We start from the raw sequence: 17,033 nt of genomic DNA on the forward strand, positions 1-17,033 counted from the left end.
GCTCAGTCAGTTAAGCGTCTGCCTTCAGCTCAGGTCATGATCTCAGGGTCCTGGGATTGAGCCCCACATCGGACTCCCTGCTCTGCAGGGAGGCTGCTTCTCCCTCTCCCTCTGGCCCTCCCCACTGCTTGTGGTCTCTCTCTTTCTCAAATAAATAAGTAAAATCTTTAAAAATGAAATAAAATAAAATGCCTGGTGGGGCGCCTGGGTGGCTCAGTCATTAAGCATCTGCCTTCGGCTCAGGGCGTGATCCTGGCGTTCTGGGATCGAGCCCCACATCAGGCTCCTCTGCTGGGAGACTGCTTCTTCCTCTCCCACTCCCCCTGCTTGTGTTCCCTCTCTCGCTGGCTGTCTCTCTGTTAAATAAACAAAATCTTTTAAAAAAATAATAATAAAATAAAATGCCTGGAAACAATCTCAAAATTACAGAAAAGTTGCCAGTACAGTACAATGAATATTTTTCTTCCTTAAATCATTTGACCTGATTGCTTCATCATCTCAGAATACTTTAGTGTTTATCTTTTACAAACAAGGACATGCATCAGCGTTACCGCAATACAACCATAAAAATCAGGAGGCTAAACGTTGATACATTGCTATCATATAATTCTCAGACCCGTCTCAGATGTTGCTATTTGTACCAGTAATGTCCTCATTGCAGTAAGGATCCAGTTCAGAATCACACATTGCATTTATTTATTTAAATTGTTTTTTGTTACTGTTTTTTTGTTTAAGTAAACTCTACTCCCAATGTGGGGCTTGAACTCACAACCCTGAGATCTGGAGTCACATGCTCTACCAGTTTAGCCAGGCGCCCCATGCATTGCATTTATTTGTTATGTATTCTTGGTTTCCTTCAATCTGGAACAGTTCTTCAGGCCTTTGACTTTCATGACCTTAATGCTACTGACAATTATTTTGTAGAAAGTCCCTCAATTTAGGATTGTCTGATGGTTCCTTGTGTTTAATTTAGGTTATATATCTTCAGCGGGAATATTATAAGAGTGATGCTGTGTTCTTCATTGCCTAATTTTAAGAAGTGCGTGTCCTCTTTCTGGTAATGTTCAATCACTTGATTAGCATGGTACCTGCTAGGCATTTCTAGTGTAAAGTTACTCTTTTTCCCTTTTTAATTAGTAAGTATTTTGGAAGGAGATACCTTTTTTTTTTTTTTAAAGTAGGCTCCACGCCCAGTATAGGGCTTGAACTTATGACCCTGAGATCAGGAGTCCCATGCTCCACCAGCTAAGCCAGCCAGATGCCCCTGGAGGGAGATACTTTGAAAGTATGCAAATATCTTGTTCTTCTCCACCTTTTCAATTTATTAGTTTATATATTTACATTAATATGGACTCAAGATTTTCTATTAAAATTTTTTTTCTAATTTGAGTATAGTTGACACACAATGTTAAATTAGTTTCGGGTATATAACAATAGTGAGTCAACTTTTTTTTTTTAAGATTTTTATTTATTAAAGAGAAAGCATAAGCGGGGGAGAGGAGCAGAGGGAGAAGCAGGCTCCCCACTGAGCAGGGAGCCTGAAGTGGGGCTCCTGGGATTCATGACCCGAGCCGAAGGCAGATGCTTAACCGACTGAGCCACCCAGGTGCCCCGTGATTCAACCTCTTTATACATTATGGATTTTCTGTTTTACTCAATAGACTATAATCTGTTATCATCATTTGCTTGTTTATTTTTTTTTAAGGATTTTATTTATTTCAGAGAGAGAGAGAGCATGAGCAGGGGGAGGAGCAGAGGGAGAGGGACAAGCTGACTCCTCACTGAGCGCGGAGCCCGATGTGGGGCTTGATCCCACAACCCTGAGATCATGACCTGAGCTAAAATCAAGAGTCAGATGCTTGGAGAGCCTGGGTAGCACAGTCGCTAAACGTCTGCCTTTGGCTCAGGGCGTGATCCCGGTGTTCCAGATCGAGTCGCACATTGGGCTCCTCCACTGGGAGCCTGCTTCTTCCTCTCCCACTCCCCTGCTGTGTTCCCTCTCTCGCTCGCTGTCTCTCTGTCACATAAATAAAAATAAAATCTTAAAAAAAAAAAAAAGTCAGATGCTTAACTGACTGAGCAACCGAGTCTCCCCATCGTTATTTGTTTCGAGGTTTGAATTATCCCAGAATTTGTCAGTATATCAGGGAAAAAATTATATACCTGTATATTTAATCCTAAAGACGACTAAATGATTTGCTGTCCTTTTATTTCAGAGGATTGGCTGATACTACCCAAATTAACATCTTCTGAATAGTGGTAGAAAACAAGTTTTTAACTCTTCTGTTGCTAGACATACCTCCTTCACTCATGTACCCATTCATTGTTCTTTCCAATTTCTACTGTGTAAACTTCTCTTTCGAGGGTTTCTCTCACCATCTGAGCATTCCATAGCTTCTCTTTTCTTTGACATGTCACCATTAATCTTTGAACACTTCCTTTCCTGCACAGTAAGGTGTTCCAGACTCATTTCTCTGCCCGAGCCATTTCTCCAAAGAGCCTTTGTTCCTGTTAGTAGACAAATTTGGAAATCAGGTGTCTAAAAATCAAGATCTGTTTGGACCTTATTGGGGGTCATTGCTATTGGATGGTGGAGTCGTCACTGCTTCCCTCCGGGGATGCTCTCATACCACTTGGGTTCTGGCTCCCCATAACAGGCCCCCCACCGCTCTGTGGCTGCCATCCTCACTCTGTTTGGGTACCTTCTATTTCCAATCTAGTTGAAGTGATTTAACAGAGGGAACCGGCTGAAGGCTCAGTTGGTGAGGGAGGCCCTGGGAAGCGTAGTTTACAGAGGAGAATTTAGGACAGTGAATGGGCATACTGAGTGAAGGAGGCAGTGTACCAGAAATAGAAGAGTTACAAACTTTTGTTTTCTGCTGCTGTCCAGAAGATGTTAATTTGGGTAGGGTTAGTCATTTCTTTGAGGAGTCTTTGAGGTAAAGGAAGGCACATCTTTTGGACATCTGTAGGATAAAACATGTATTTTTATATATATATTTTTCCAATTCATTCAGTGCTGAAGTAATCTTGAGTTAAATTCTTCGTTTGGGTGGGGCTTAATATGTGGTATAAGACACAGAGTTGACCAGTTAGAACCAGTCACACACTGGTTAAAAAAAAACAGTGCTGAATGATTATGGAGTTTTTCAGGGCTACAGAAAGGAGCAAAAGAATTGTCTTGATCAGTGAATGAGTTGTGTACTTTAAGTCTTTGAGAGGTTTAAAGGACTACTTTTTTAGTTTTTGTTTTGTTTTACAAGGCAGTTCCTGAAATGAGGAAGCCTCCTGAAGCTCAGTTCAGAATTTTATTTCAGTGGGTGTTTAGCTATAGAAGTACTCTTCCAGCAGGGACTGTCTGTTCTTTCTTCTTCCTGTGGATTGAACCAATATCCCAAATTTAATTAGCTAGTTGCAATGATGTGTAGGGTATAGAAGGAGGGGGTGCTTCTCTTCCTTGGTGGGTTTTCAGTTCCTTGGTGGTTTTGAGGTTTAGCAGCCTGTGCCGCTTTCAGAGACCCTTTAGCTTCAGAAACCTGGTAATTCCTTGGATATGTGTGGTATGAGCCATAGAGCTTCAGGTTATAGTGAATCTCAGTGAAACGGCAAGGTCAGATTTTGGGATTTTTGCTAAGGCTGCAGAGGCCCTCATGCCAAGTTGTTACACATCAGGATTCCTCATGGTCCTCTCCTCCTGCTGGCAGAGGAGAAGGGAGGGCCTAAATGAACAGAATATATTAAAATAGCAATTATGCTTTGTCCTCTTAACCTTAAAATCTGCCTACTGCCAAACTAGCCCTGGAAGGCAGCAGACTAGAGGAAAGAGTAAAGGGCAATGTATTAACACTAATGTAAGTAAAACTTCATTCCCCATCTGCACTGAACTCATTAGCCTTTCTGCAACTTCACTAGATATGTAAGGCACATAAACTCAAGGCATTGTATTCAGAGAACAAGTTCTGAGAAAGTAATAGAACAAATGAATATAGAGTGGATATAGTAGATGTGTGGCATGGAAAGTATAAGCCCACCCTCCCTCTGCCCTCGCCCAAATTTAAAACACCTGTCAAGAGACCTGGGTGGGCTCTTTGATGCCTAGCTTCCAAAAGCTGTCATAGTACAAGTGTCCAAATGGAAACTGACTTAGAAAAGGTGTGAACTGAGAGTAGGTTCAGAGTTAGAGTTCAGGGAAGAGCATGAGAATAGGAGGGGTAGATTTTTCTGTCCCGGGACTGTTTGAGAAAGAGAGAACTGTGTTCAATCATTACTTGTATTTTTGGATATAGTTTCCTCGGTGTAAATTGATAACAGTTTTTCCCTGAAAAAAAAGTTTGACAAGTTGAACATAAAGTTTTGTCTTTGTGTAGGCACTTTCCCAGTACATTCTTACCTTGGTTATAGATGCTGGCTTTATATTGTTCAGCTTGAAAGAATTTTCACTGAGGGCTGATGGGAAAGTGTCAGGGTAGCCAAAGGATAATGGAGTTCCAGTGCAGAGTGCTGATCTGGGACAAGCAATTCCCCAGATCCATAGGCAAGTCAGTAATTACATTCACACTTAAAAAACAAAACCATGGCTTAGAAGTGTATGTTTTGTTGTACTTAACAGTGTAAAAAGAGGGATATGATAGGTGGTCAATAAATATTGACCTGAGGGACAGCTGTGGTATAGTGCAGTGTTTTTCAAACGTTTTTGTCTAAGTCCACGATAGGGATTGCATCTCAGTAAAATATATATAAATGAGATAATCGAAATGAGAATCATCAAACAATAAGCAGTTCTGACTTTGTGAAATTTTTGTAATTCAGTTCTTTTTTTTAATAGGCTGGTCACAGTCTGCAGATTAGAAAATACTTGTCTAGTGGAATGAGCCACAAGCCTAGGAGTTAAGATAGAGAATTTAATATGAGGTCCACTGTTTCAGCTGCATATTACTGGACAGGTAATTTAAATCTTTCTGAGTCTGGGTTTCCTAATTTATAGAAGGGGAATGATACTTGTTCCATCTCAATTAAGAGATTGTTCTAAATTTCAAATGAAATCATTTGTATAAACATGTTTCAACATATGAAGAACTATAAAATGTGAGGTGATAGTTTGTTTCCGTTGGCAAAATAAAAAGTGATCTGAATTGTAGTAGATTAGGAAAGTGATAATAGCCAACGTTTAAATTTAACTGTATTTTAGGCACCAATATCAGTTAAGCACTTGAATGGATTTTTATTATTTATTCTTTCTATTTATTTATTTATTTGTTTGTTTGTTTGTTTATTCATTCATTCATTCATTCATTCATTCATTCATTTATTTATTTATTTAAAGCAAGCTCCATGCCCAACGTGGAGCTCCAACTCACAACTCTGAGATCAGGAGTCTCATGCTCTACGGACAGAGCCAGCCAGGTGCCCCAGGCACTTGAATGTATTAAACTCATTTAATCCTCACAAAGGGGCGCCTGGGTGCCTTTGGCTCAGGTCATGATCCTGGGGTCCTGGGATCAAGTCCCGAATCGGGGCTCCCTGCTCAGTAGGTGAGTCTGCTTCTCCCTTTCCCTGTGCCCCTGCTCTCTCTGTCTCCCTCACACTCTTTCTTTCAAATAAATAAATAAAGTCTTTTTTTAAAAAAAAGAATCCTTACAGCAATCCCATAAAGTAGGTACATTTTACAGATGAAGTGTCTTTCCCAAGGTCACACTGCAAGTAAGCAACAGAGCTGGGATTCAAACCTAAAATCTTGTCTTAACTACTTTGATATAGTGCCACTTGTTAATCAGGTTTCTTGAAGGTGATTTGAACTGTGGTTGACTTTTTTTTTTTTTAAGATTTTATTTATTTATTTGACAGAGACAGCCAGCGAGAGAGGGAACACAAACGGGGAGTGGGAGAGGAAGAAGCAGGCTCCCAGCGGAGGAGCCTGATGTGGGGCTCGATCCCAGAACACCAGGATCAGACCCTGAGCCGAAGGCAGCCACTTAACGACTGAGCCACCCAGGTGCCCCTGAACTGTGGTTGACATTTATCTGCATGTGAATTTCCCCTTATAAAAAAATATCAGAAAATGACTTGCCTTAGCCACTCACTTTTTTCCTAAGTTACTTCCTTGCCTCTCTTGGCTTTATGTTAAAGAAATGAAAGCTAGGGGTGCCTGGGTAGCTCAGTTGTTAGGCGTCTGCCCTTGGCTGAGGTCATGATCCCAGGGTCCTGGGATCGAACCCCGCATCAGACTCCTTGCTCAGCGGGGAGCCTGCTTCTCCCTCTGCCTGCTGCTTCCCTGGTCATGCTCACTGGCTCTCTTTCTTTCTCTCTGTCAAATAAATAAATAAAACCTTTTGGGGCGCCTGGGTGGCACAGCAGTTCAGCGTCTGCCTTTGGCCCAGGGCGTGATCCCGGGGTCCTGGGATGGAGTCCCACATCAGGCTCCTCCGCTATGAGCCTGCTTCTTCCTCTCCCACTCCCCCTGCTTGTGTTCCCTCTCTCGCTGGCTGTCTCTATCTCTGTCAATCTCTTAAAAAAAAAAAAAACCTTTAAAAGAAAAAGAATAAGTGAAAGCTAATTAGAATGTTATCGCTGGGACACGTGGGTGGCTCAGTTAAGCATCTGCCTGCGGCTCAGGTCATGATTCCAGGGTTGTGGGATCGAGTTCCTCATTGGGCTCCCTGCTCAGCAGGGGGTCTGCTTCTCCCTTTGCCTGCCGCTTCCCCTGCTTGTGCACTCTCTCTCTGACAGATAAATAAATAAAATATTTAAAGAAAAAATGTTATCCTAAACTATATGGTCCAGGAATGAGCATTTATCCCCACAAAGTGCTATAATGCATTTAATGGTCAAATACAAATGACTCTATAATTTGTGTGTGTGTGTATAAATTTTAACAAAATTATTATTTTACCATATTTGTCTGTTGTATGTACTTTTTTAACCTAGCATTTATATTATAAGCATTTTCCTTTGTTTTTAGATATTCTTTAACAATTAAAAATTAAGAGGCTCATCTAACTTTATTAGATGAATATCCCATAATATATATAACCATTTCCTTGCTTTGGGACATTTAGATTGTTTCCAGTTTTTACACAATTATGAGCAACACTGAAGTGAAGAGAGTCATATATAAATCTTTGTTTGCATCTGTCATTGATTGTTCCTTAAATTAGATTTTAGAAGTACAGTCACTATGTCGAAGAATATGAGTATTTAAAAAACCGTTCATGCAGGGGTGCCTGGGTGCCTGGGTGCCTGGGCTGTGCAGTTGGTTGAGCATCTGACTCTTGGTTTCGGGTTGTGATCTCAGGGTTATGGAATCAAGTCCTTCATAACACTCCGTGCTCAGCGTAGAGTCTGCTTAAGATTCTCTCTCCCGGGGCGCCTGGGTAGCGCAGTCCTTAAGCCTCTGCCTTCGGCTCAGGGCGTGATCCCGGCATTCCGGGATCGAGCCCCACATTGGGCTCCTCCACTGGGAGCCTGCTTCTTCCTCTCCCACTCCCCTGCTGTGTTCCCTCTCTTGCTTCTCTCTCCCTTTGCCCTTCCCCTCCTTCTCTCTCCCTCAAATAAAATCTTAAAAAAACAAACAAAAACTGTTCATGCTTATTTCCAGAAAGAATGTATCTATCAATTTAAACATCTCACTTTTGGGACGCCTGGGTGGCTCAGTTGTTAAGCGTCTGCCTTCGGCTCAGGTCATGATCCCAGGGTCCTGAGATTGAGCCCCTCAGCGGGAAGCCTGGTTCTCCCTCTCCCACTCCCTCTGCTTGTGTCCCTCTCTCACTGTGTCTCTCTCTGTCAAATAAATAAAAATCTTTAAAAATAAAAATAAAAAAATAAACGTCTCACTTTAGACTTTTTTTTTTAAGATTTTATTTATTTATTTAACAGAGATAGAGACAGCCAGGGAGAGAGGGAACACAGCAGGGGGAGTGGGAGAGGAAGAAGCAGGCTCATAGTGGAGGAGCCTGATGTGGGGCTCAATCCCACAACACCGGGATCACGCCCTGAGCTGAAGGCAGACGCTTAACGACTGCGCCACCCAGGCACCCCTCATTTTAGACTCTTAATCTTAGGGAAACAAGCTGAGGTTTTGTTGGATGGGAGGGGGATGGGGGGATGGGGTCGCTGGGTGATGGACATTGGGGAGGGTATGTGTTGTGGTGAATGCTGGGTGTTGTGTAAGACTGATGATTCACAGACGTGTACCCCGAAACAAATAATACATTATATGTTAATTAAAAAATAAAATAAACATCTCACTTCAGTGATTCTTCTCTATATCCTTGACTCTGTATGTTTTAGATTTTTTCCACACATTTGTCATTTTTTTTTTAAAGATTTTTATTTATTTATTTGACAGAGAGAGAGAGACCAGAGAGAGAGGGAACACAAGCAGGGGGAGTGGGAGAGGAAGAAGCAGGCTCCCGGTGGAGGAGCCTGACGTGGGGCTCGATCCCAGGACTCTGAGATCACGCCCTGAGCCGAAGGCAGACGCTTAACGACTGGGCCACCCAGGTGCCCCATGTTTGTCATTTTTAAAGCAAAAAATAAAAATCTCATTCCACTTAATTTACATTTCTTCAATTATTAGATAGTTGCACTGTTTCTTCATATATTTAGTAGTTGCTTATAGTTCTCCATACAACTTTGGTGGGAGCCATGTCTTCACTCCCTTACATGGATTCAGATGTTGCTGTGGATCCTGTCACTTTCACTGCTTCCATTCATAACTCTTCAACACTTGTTCAAAATTTTAAGTTATTCTCTGCTGGGTTTTTTTTTCTTTTTTCTTTTTTTTTTTTTTAAGATTTTACTTATTTATTTGACAGAGAGAGACACAGTGGGAGAGGGAGAAGCAGGCTTCCTGCTGAGCAGGGAGACTGACACCGGGCTCCACTCAGGGCTCGATCCCAGGACACTGGGACCATGACCTGAGCTGAAGGCAGACGCTTAACTGAGTGAGCCACCCAGGCACCCTGTATTCTCTGCAGTTTTGATAGACTACCCTCTTATGCAGTGTAAATCAGTTTTACTTATTACATAGCAAAAATACTGATCTATAAATGTCTCTTGAAATCTGAACGCAGCAGTGAACTTTGATGAGGCACGTTAGACTCAGAAAAAAAAGACAGCTCTATACCAGGGTCAAGAAACATAGGCACACATGGTGCAAATGCTCTCACCACAGCTTATTTAAGAATAACACCTTGGAGTTGTATACCCAGGATGGGGACAGCTAAGTAACTGCCCTTAAGCCTCTTCAATTTCTGTCACCCTTCAAACTTCAAAGTCAGACTCTAGACTGGGTTAGAGGGCCTCCTCTCAGGTGAGGTGATTCTGAGGCGAGGGAGTCACTAGAGAAGTTGGCCTCTGTTGTGCCTTGTGCAGTTGAGGGGAGGAGAAAGGGCATGAATGAGCAACTTGTTTAGCTGTTCTCTAAACATACGCTTGCCCAAATTTTTTAACAGCCTGCTAAATTCTTAAAATTCTTTTTCTGTGTTGTAGCTGTGGGCTGTATAAGTTACAGAAGCTAACTGGGGAACTGCCTTTTCTATTTTTATCAAAATGTAATACCGTCTATGGTCTGCCTTGTTTTGTGCTCAGTCAGGGCCTATTAAAGGTCTTTTTACACACCCTAAGATTTAAAATTTTACCCAGCTTTGATACCTTTTTAACAGATTTCCTTTTTAAAAAATAGGTTGGGTCTGTTGCCTCAGTTTCCCCATTTGGGTGTGAGATAAGTACTTCTTTGTCACTGGGTAGCTTTTCCTGGACTCATGTGGGACTCAGAGCTTTGAAGATTAAAAATTGCCACAAATTGTAACATATTTGTTGAATTATATTTCATCTAAATAATCATTTGAAACTTTTTGATTCAGAACAAGTTTCTACAGAAAATTGTAAAAGGAAAAAAATCCAATATTTGTGTCTTATCTTAAAGAAGCGGTTTCTTCTGGTTTCTTGTGCTCCTTGTCTTGCTGGGCAAAGTCCCAGGTACTTATGAGTAAAATTGTACCCAGTCTGACAGCTGTGCTTGCGATTATGAATGAGGTTAAATGCAAAGGTCAGTCTTTCTTTCTCAGATGGTTCATCTTAAGTTATAATGATCCAGTCCTGATAGGCCTTTGGAAACTCAAGCCTTATTACATACTCTGATGAAAAATTGCAGGTTCTGATTTAGCTGCCTATAACGAACACAGCCTGCATTTTCACATTTTTAGGAACACTGATTTCTACCTAATGGAGATTAAAGTACAGAAATCAAATGATACTTTTCAATACAGTGTAAATAAAAAGTAGAACCTGGGGCTTTTTTTTTTTTTTTAAGATTTTATTTGTTTGAGGGCACCTGTCTTCAGCTTATGGCGTGATCCCGGCATTCTGGGATCGAGCCCCCACATCAGGCTCCTCTGCTGGAAGCCTGCTTCTTCCTCTCCCACTCCCCCTGCTTGTGTTCCCTCTCTCGCTGGCTGTCTCTCTCTGTCAAATAAGTAAATAAAATCTTAAAAAAAAAAAAAAAGATTTTATTTGAGAGAGAGAAAGCATGAGCAGGGGAAGGGGCAGAGGGAGAGGGTAAAGCAGACTCCCCGCTGAGCAGGGAGCCTCAATCCCTGGACCCTGCGATCATGACCTGAGCTGAAGGTAGATGTTTAACCTTAACCAACTGAGCCACCCAGGCGCCCTGGGGCCTTTTTTTTTTTTTTTCTTTAAGTGCCCAGATCTTCTTTTCCCTTTTTTTTGGTGGTTGACATCTTTATTGCTTTGGAGGTGGGGGGCAGGTGCTCAGGAGCTCTTGCTGGGGACGGGCTGCTTCCTCTTCACCATCACACGCTTCTGGCTGCACAGGACGGCACTGACTCTCTGAATGGCAGCCATGGGCAGATTGCTGTACTTGTTCTTGCGGATCACGTGCCTGTATTGTTGTTAGTGGTTGTCCCTTGTAGGAGGGTTTTTGCTGCCTGGATCCCTGTTTCATGACCACCGCTGACCTTTGCCTTTGGCTGTCAGCTGCACACCCACAGCCTTGTAGTGAATCGGGTGGAAGTGGTAGTGGAAGAAGCTGTGAGCCCTCAGGTTATTGGGTTCAGTGCTGCATGCCTGCTTATTCCTTTTGATCGGGAAGCTGGAGTAGTTGTGCAAGAACATTCATTGCAGGTGGGTGGACATGGCGGCAGCTCCTCTCGCTATGGCAGCTGGAACTGGAAAGAGTTGCCCAGGCATTTTTTTTAATCTCCTCTGTCGTCTCACAGAGCGAAAGTACCTGCCCCATCCACAGGCACAGGCCCTTGTTGGCACTTGTGTTTTCCATGTCTCAAGGATGTAAATTCAGATAATTTCTGGACCCTGAGATGTAAGTATATGCTATTTTCTTCAGGAATGTGAGCCAGTGATATTTATTCATTATCTCCTATGTCATAATCGTGTTCCTGATTCTGTAACTTAGAAGGATAAAATAAAAGACAAGCTTGGGATGCCTGGGTGGCTCAGTTGGTTAAGCTTCTGCCTTCGGCTCAGGTCATGATCCCAGGGTGCTGGGATTGAGTCTGCTGCTCCCTCTCCCTCCACCCCCCCAGTCTCGCTCTTGCGCTCTCTCTCTCAAACAAATAAATAAAATCTTAAAAAAAAAGTAAGCCCCGAGTGAACATTTGTTCTTTTCTCTGCCTCCCTAGAGTTGTGAGGTCACAATTCCAAGTGAATTTTAACTCCCCTTGTGGGTTGAAGATAGAAAAGAAAGATGCCTTTGAGCAATGGCTGAACTTTATTCAGGTTGGGTAATTAGTGAAAAGTTCAATTTAGTTGGATGTTCACAGTTAAACCTGGACTGACAAAATTACCTGTTGAATAGATTGTTTTATTGCAACAGACCACACAGGTGACTGACTTTGCAGAATTTGATTGGGTAAACATATAATTTTTGCTGTCATTTGCCCTGTTTATTTTCCCCAGAGCAGTATTTTGGTGTTTCCCTTAGGTTTTAGCATAATTTCTTGGACCCCAGGAGTAAAGGAACAGGGAGCATTAAGTTAAATTTTTTCCCCGTTATCAAAAAGTGGTCTTTTAAAATAAGCCTTTATCTCACAGATGAGAAGGCTTTAATCAAAGATACTGAGGACTCTTAATTTAATGCAGTTTTGCAGTATTAATCATATTCTCTTAAGAGGCATGTCTGAGGATTTTCACTGTTGGATGTACTTTATAAAGTGAAGCCAAATGAGCACAACGTTTCTTTACCTGTGGTCACAGAGATGCACTGGTGTCAATTTCAGTTTTTTAATTAAAGACCACAAATGACAAATTAAAATTTTTGAACCACAGCATGAATCGGAAAGTCGGCTAGTCAGCCTTTTTTTTGAGAGTGTGTTCTTTTTGAAGGTGGGGGCTGCGGGCAGGGAAGGGAAAGGAGGAGAGAGAATTGGCAAAGAAGTGTAGTGGGAGGCAGTAGGTTGTGGGTGGTGAAACTGGGCTGGAAGTGATGGTTCTAGACCACTTCACCTTGCCCCAGAGCCCTGAGTAAAAATAAATCCCTTCTCTGGCACTTGATCTTCTCTCCTCTCCCTTCCCTACCTTCCCTCTTAAGCATGAGCAGGGTCAGGCAGCACAAACATGACTGAGGTTTTCTTACAGGCACAGAGATAGTCCTAAGGTAGAGACAGTCCTTTATCAGATGCCACCCAGGGAAACAGAGCGTGACATCACAACTCTAATATAACCTCTAGCAGTCTTCTGACAGGGGTGGTGGAGGGTGGGTCTAGGGAGCAGATGGAAGTACTTTTGAATTTTCCCAGTGGGCACAAGGGTTTTGTTCCTTAATTGGAGGTATTGGTAAATGCTCACACTGGTGCTAATGCCCCAGGAGAGTTTGAACACCTTCATTCTGGGCTTACTGTGTTATTACAGTCCCTCTGTTTAAACGGGAGCAGACCAGCTGGCGGCAGGAAAGCTGGCTGAGAGCTCACTTGGCCTGAGCTCTAGATGACTACTTGATTCTGTTTAGAAGTCAGGACTTTGAATTTGGAGGTCCCTTCGGAAGGTAGTGCTCGTGTTGATTTCTGGCCGTACTTTTGCTTCTGGAAGTAACAACTGTTAAAATTATATTGGAATTTGCTTTTTAGAAAAAGCCAGGTGGTAATCAGAATGTGTAGGTGGTTTGAAGTTTTGTGTGTGTGTGTGTGTGTGTGTGTGTGTTTAAGATTTATTTATTTATTTTTAGAGACAGAGAGTGTGTGAGTGGAGGGAGGGGCAGAGGGAGAGAGGGAGAATCCTCAAGTAGACTCCCTGCTTAGCACTGAGCCTGACACGGGGCTGGATCCCAGGATCCTGAGATCATGACCCCAGCCAAAATCTGGAGTTGGATGCTTAACCAACCAAGCCACCCAGGGGCCCCTGGTTTGAAGTTTTTAAATAAAAGGCCTGTGCCTAGCTAGCTACCAGGCCTCCAGAGGAGTACTTTATATTGTGCACCCCAGCTTCTAGAATGGGTTCTGGTTCTAGAATGCTGCCTTCCTGTTTCATCACAACTCTTGTGACCTTGCCATATTCCCTGCCTTCCCTGCCCTCGCAGAATCTGATTCTTAGCTTTGGTTGAAACTGGTTAAGGGGCTTGAACTCTTCCTTAAGTACCAAGCGCAGTCTTTGGGAAAGGATGGCAGATAGATCCCTGAGCTATTTTTTTTTAAGATTTTATTTTATTTATTTGACAGAGAGAGAGACAGCCAGTGAGAAAGGGAACACAAGCAGGGGGAGTGGGAGAGGAAGAAGCAGGCTCCCAGCAGAGGATCCCAGAACGCCGGGATCACGCCCTGAGCCGAAGGCAGACGCTTAACAACTGAGCCACCCAGGCGCCCCATATCCCTGAACTCTTAAAGAAAGGGTTACAAATTGGAGGCTGTACTCACAGCAGCCTAGGTGATGAGTTTTCTAAACTTGCTGGGTGGTTCTTGTTGGGGATGTCATCATGGCCCCAAGTTCTGGTATCTTTCTTCCTCATTCACCCTCTCCTGTCCAAACTAAAAATTGACTTTCTGGAGTCTTTTTTCCTTTCTTCTCTTCTCTTCTTTTTTTCTTTTATCTTTTATCTTTTTTTTTTTTTTTCCCCAGTAAGCTCTACACCCAGCATGGGGCCTGAACTCAACCCTGAGATCAAGAGCTGCATGCTCCACTGACTGAGCCAGCCAGACGCTCTGACTTTCTGGAGTCTTTACAGAATTCACCTATTCTTTTTGCTCCTCTGTTCACTATTAATAAATCCATTACTGTGTCTTTGCCACAGTTTTATCTGGTTTAATTGTCTCCTCTTCTTATTGAAATCCAGAGTTACGGTTTTGAGGGGCAGTATGTTATGGTCAACTTGTAGGATCCACAGCCCCCACACTCATCTCCTTCTGGTTGTAGGCATCAAGATTTAATAGGTATATCAGAGATTGCAGTGATCATGCATAGATTGGTTCATTCCAAAAAGTACAGGGGAAGAGTGTATCTGCAAGACAGCTTAGTGAGTGTGTTCTCTGAACCTCCATCATCACAGCATCTCTGCTATCCGGATAAAGGACAAGGCAAGGAGGCGAAGTGTACTTGGCTGATTGGAGGGTCTGCAAGGAGACCACTGTGGCTGAAAGTAGAATCAGCAAGAAGGGGCAGTGGAGTTAGAAGATGAGATCAGAGAAGTAGTAGTAACATCGTGGTAGGCCTCGTGGACCTGTCAGACTATTATTGTATTTGAAGTGAGATGGGGAGTCGTTGGAGATTTTTGAGCTGATATGATTTCTAATTAAAAAAGTAAATTACTCTGGCTGCTGTGTGGAAAGTAGACTGGGTGATAGGGGCAAGGGTGAAACAGAGGAACCATTTAGAAGGCTACTGTAGTGATCCAGGCTAGAGATGAGGAGATGGCAAGGGAAATTATTACCTATCTCCAAGAAAGGTTGGGAGACCTAATTAAGAAAACCCCACTAATGCCCCTCATACAGCCCATTTCACAATATCAAGCTCCAGTATTCGCTAATTCCCTTCCTTTCCTTGGATTTTGCCCTCTCCTATATTAGGACCATAGGGGAGAGGTTATTAAATAAAGAACAGACTTCACAAGGAAAGGGATTGTAAGCAGTACCTCAGTCATTCGACCCCAACAGAAGGCTTTTTATTTCTTGCGGCACTGCAGTTGGCTCACTGTGTACATTCTGTTATCCCACCCCCTGGAGACCTGAAAAGGCGTAATCTGTGCCAGAACTCTGGGGCAGCTCGATTCTCATTGAGGCATTCGATCTTCAGTTCTTTCTGCAGTTGCTATCTTAGACACAGTTTGAGCAGCCTCTTTTTACAAAGTATCTTTTCAGCTACCTGGCCTCGCAAGCTGGAGCTCACTGATACTCATCGTGACAAGGTAGTTTCACATACCTGAGAGGGCCCCCAAAGAGAGACAAAGAGGATTTGTGGTCTTTATTTAACACTTGAGCTCTTTCCCCACTTGTCTTCTGTTGGGATTAAAGCCTTAACATGCCACCTGGATTTCTGGGTTTTGCAGTATGGAAAAGGAATTCCATGTATTTTAGTACAATATGCTTGCTTGAGAAAAGCTTGGTCCTTGGTACACAGGGAGCTTATTCCCTAGAGAAGGCCACATCAGGTCTGCTTTCTTGGGCAGGTCTTGTTGGTAGACATTACTGAGGAGACCGTGCCATCTTGACATAATTGCCTAGAGAGGGCTGCTAGCAGCCTACAACCTCCTTGATTTATCCTGGGAAAAATGCAATTTTTTTTTTTCCTGGAGGCCAGGGGGTCTAATTGTGTGATTGCAATAGGAAAAGTAAATCCCCAGAAACTTACAAACAGAATTTGCTTTAGCAGTAGTTATTGTGTCTCCTAGGATGTTTTTCCCCTTCTTCCTTCTAAAAGTGAGCTCAGGTTACTGTCATTGCAGGTTAGACTTTGGGTGCTTACAGCTCAGGTACTGCACTGCTTCTGAAGACGTCTGACTTCCCCCGCCCCAGTCAGGTCTGTAAATAGACTGAGCCGGGACCTATGAAGGCCAGTTCTCTTAAGGAACCCTGTTCTATTTTCGGGGAGAAATCATTTTTCCCTTTGTTTCAGTTAGAATCCGCCCTAGCCTTTCTGCTGTTGCCTTAGCCGGGTCTCAGACAAGAGCTAGCATGCCGTGTCTCTGGCGATCCCGTGGGCCTGCCCAAAAGTAGTAGGGAGAGGCCATCTACAGGAAATGCACGTGCCAGAAGTGCATCCACAGCTGGTGAACATAAAAGACTTTAAAGATGCACCTTATTTTCCAGTTATTTGTTTGGATAGTATTTCCAGTTTTTATTTCTCCCCACTCATGCGTCTGTGCTGACTGAAACATCGTTTTGCCTCAGTAATAGTTGGGAGCAAATTGTTGCCGCAGATAACGACATAGATGTATTTTCAACCAACGTGCTGCTAATTAAATTGCGTATTATCTCTCTAAACTTGGGCCTCTGCTGCGCATATCCGATGTCCCTGGTATCTTCCTTGAGTGAATTGCCTTGTATTCTATGACCTTGTTTTTTCGTTCATTGCAGTGTGAGTGACTGCCCCATGTTGTGTTGATGCCAGTCTGCCATGCTAGCCTGTCTACCAGGGCCAGGTGACCTGTCCTTTCAGCTTCTTTCTCACACGCAGATGAACACTGGACTTCAGAAATGTAAGTAATCTGGATCCCAGGGAAGGATGTGACCCTTATTTTGTCCCTACATTTGGGTAATCACAGAGGCATGTCAGGGGTATGTTGACCGTGAACTTTGGTACCTCCGAGATACTCTTCAGCACAGAGAGCAGGAAAGCAGCTGGCAAGCTTGTCAGCAATGTGGACACTTTTCTGATGAGAGAGATCTTCTTAAATACTAGAATTCCTCAGTGTATATCATCTGAATTGTCACCGTTGCTGATAGCTATCTGTTGAGCAACAAAGCTATAAGGAGTTTTACAGAGTATGTATGTCACCCTTCAAAAAGGTGTTCCACTTTGAACCTCCCTGAGGAATCGAATGAAAACTCACACTCTTGATTACTTACTGTATCTCC

General features: G+C 43.0%; 1 protein-coding gene across 5 annotated transcripts in view; it reads left to right on the forward strand.

Moving 5' to 3' along the window:
• Nucleotides 1–17,033, forward strand: part of FAM222B (family with sequence similarity 222 member B) — a 75,184-nt gene that overhangs the window by 46,915 nt on the left and 11,236 nt on the right. For 4 of the 5 annotated variants that reach the window (XM_034641834.1, XM_034641833.1, XM_034641832.1 and 1 more), the window contains one exon: nt 16,533–16,654. In XM_034641834.1, coding sequence (XP_034497725.1) covers nt 16,573–16,654 — 82 coding nt within the window. In that variant the 5' untranslated portion in view covers nt 16,533–16,572. Of the gene's footprint in view, nt 1–16,527; nt 16,655–17,033 lie in introns of those variants that run through there. The other variant, XM_034641835.1, reaches the window with a different exon arrangement.

The sequence above is a fragment of the Ailuropoda melanoleuca genome, chromosome 13, assembly GCF_002007445.2.
Source record: "Ailuropoda melanoleuca isolate Jingjing chromosome 13, ASM200744v2, whole genome shotgun sequence".
In the NCBI taxonomy this organism is placed as follows: Eukaryota; Metazoa; Chordata; class Mammalia; order Carnivora; family Ursidae; genus Ailuropoda; species Ailuropoda melanoleuca.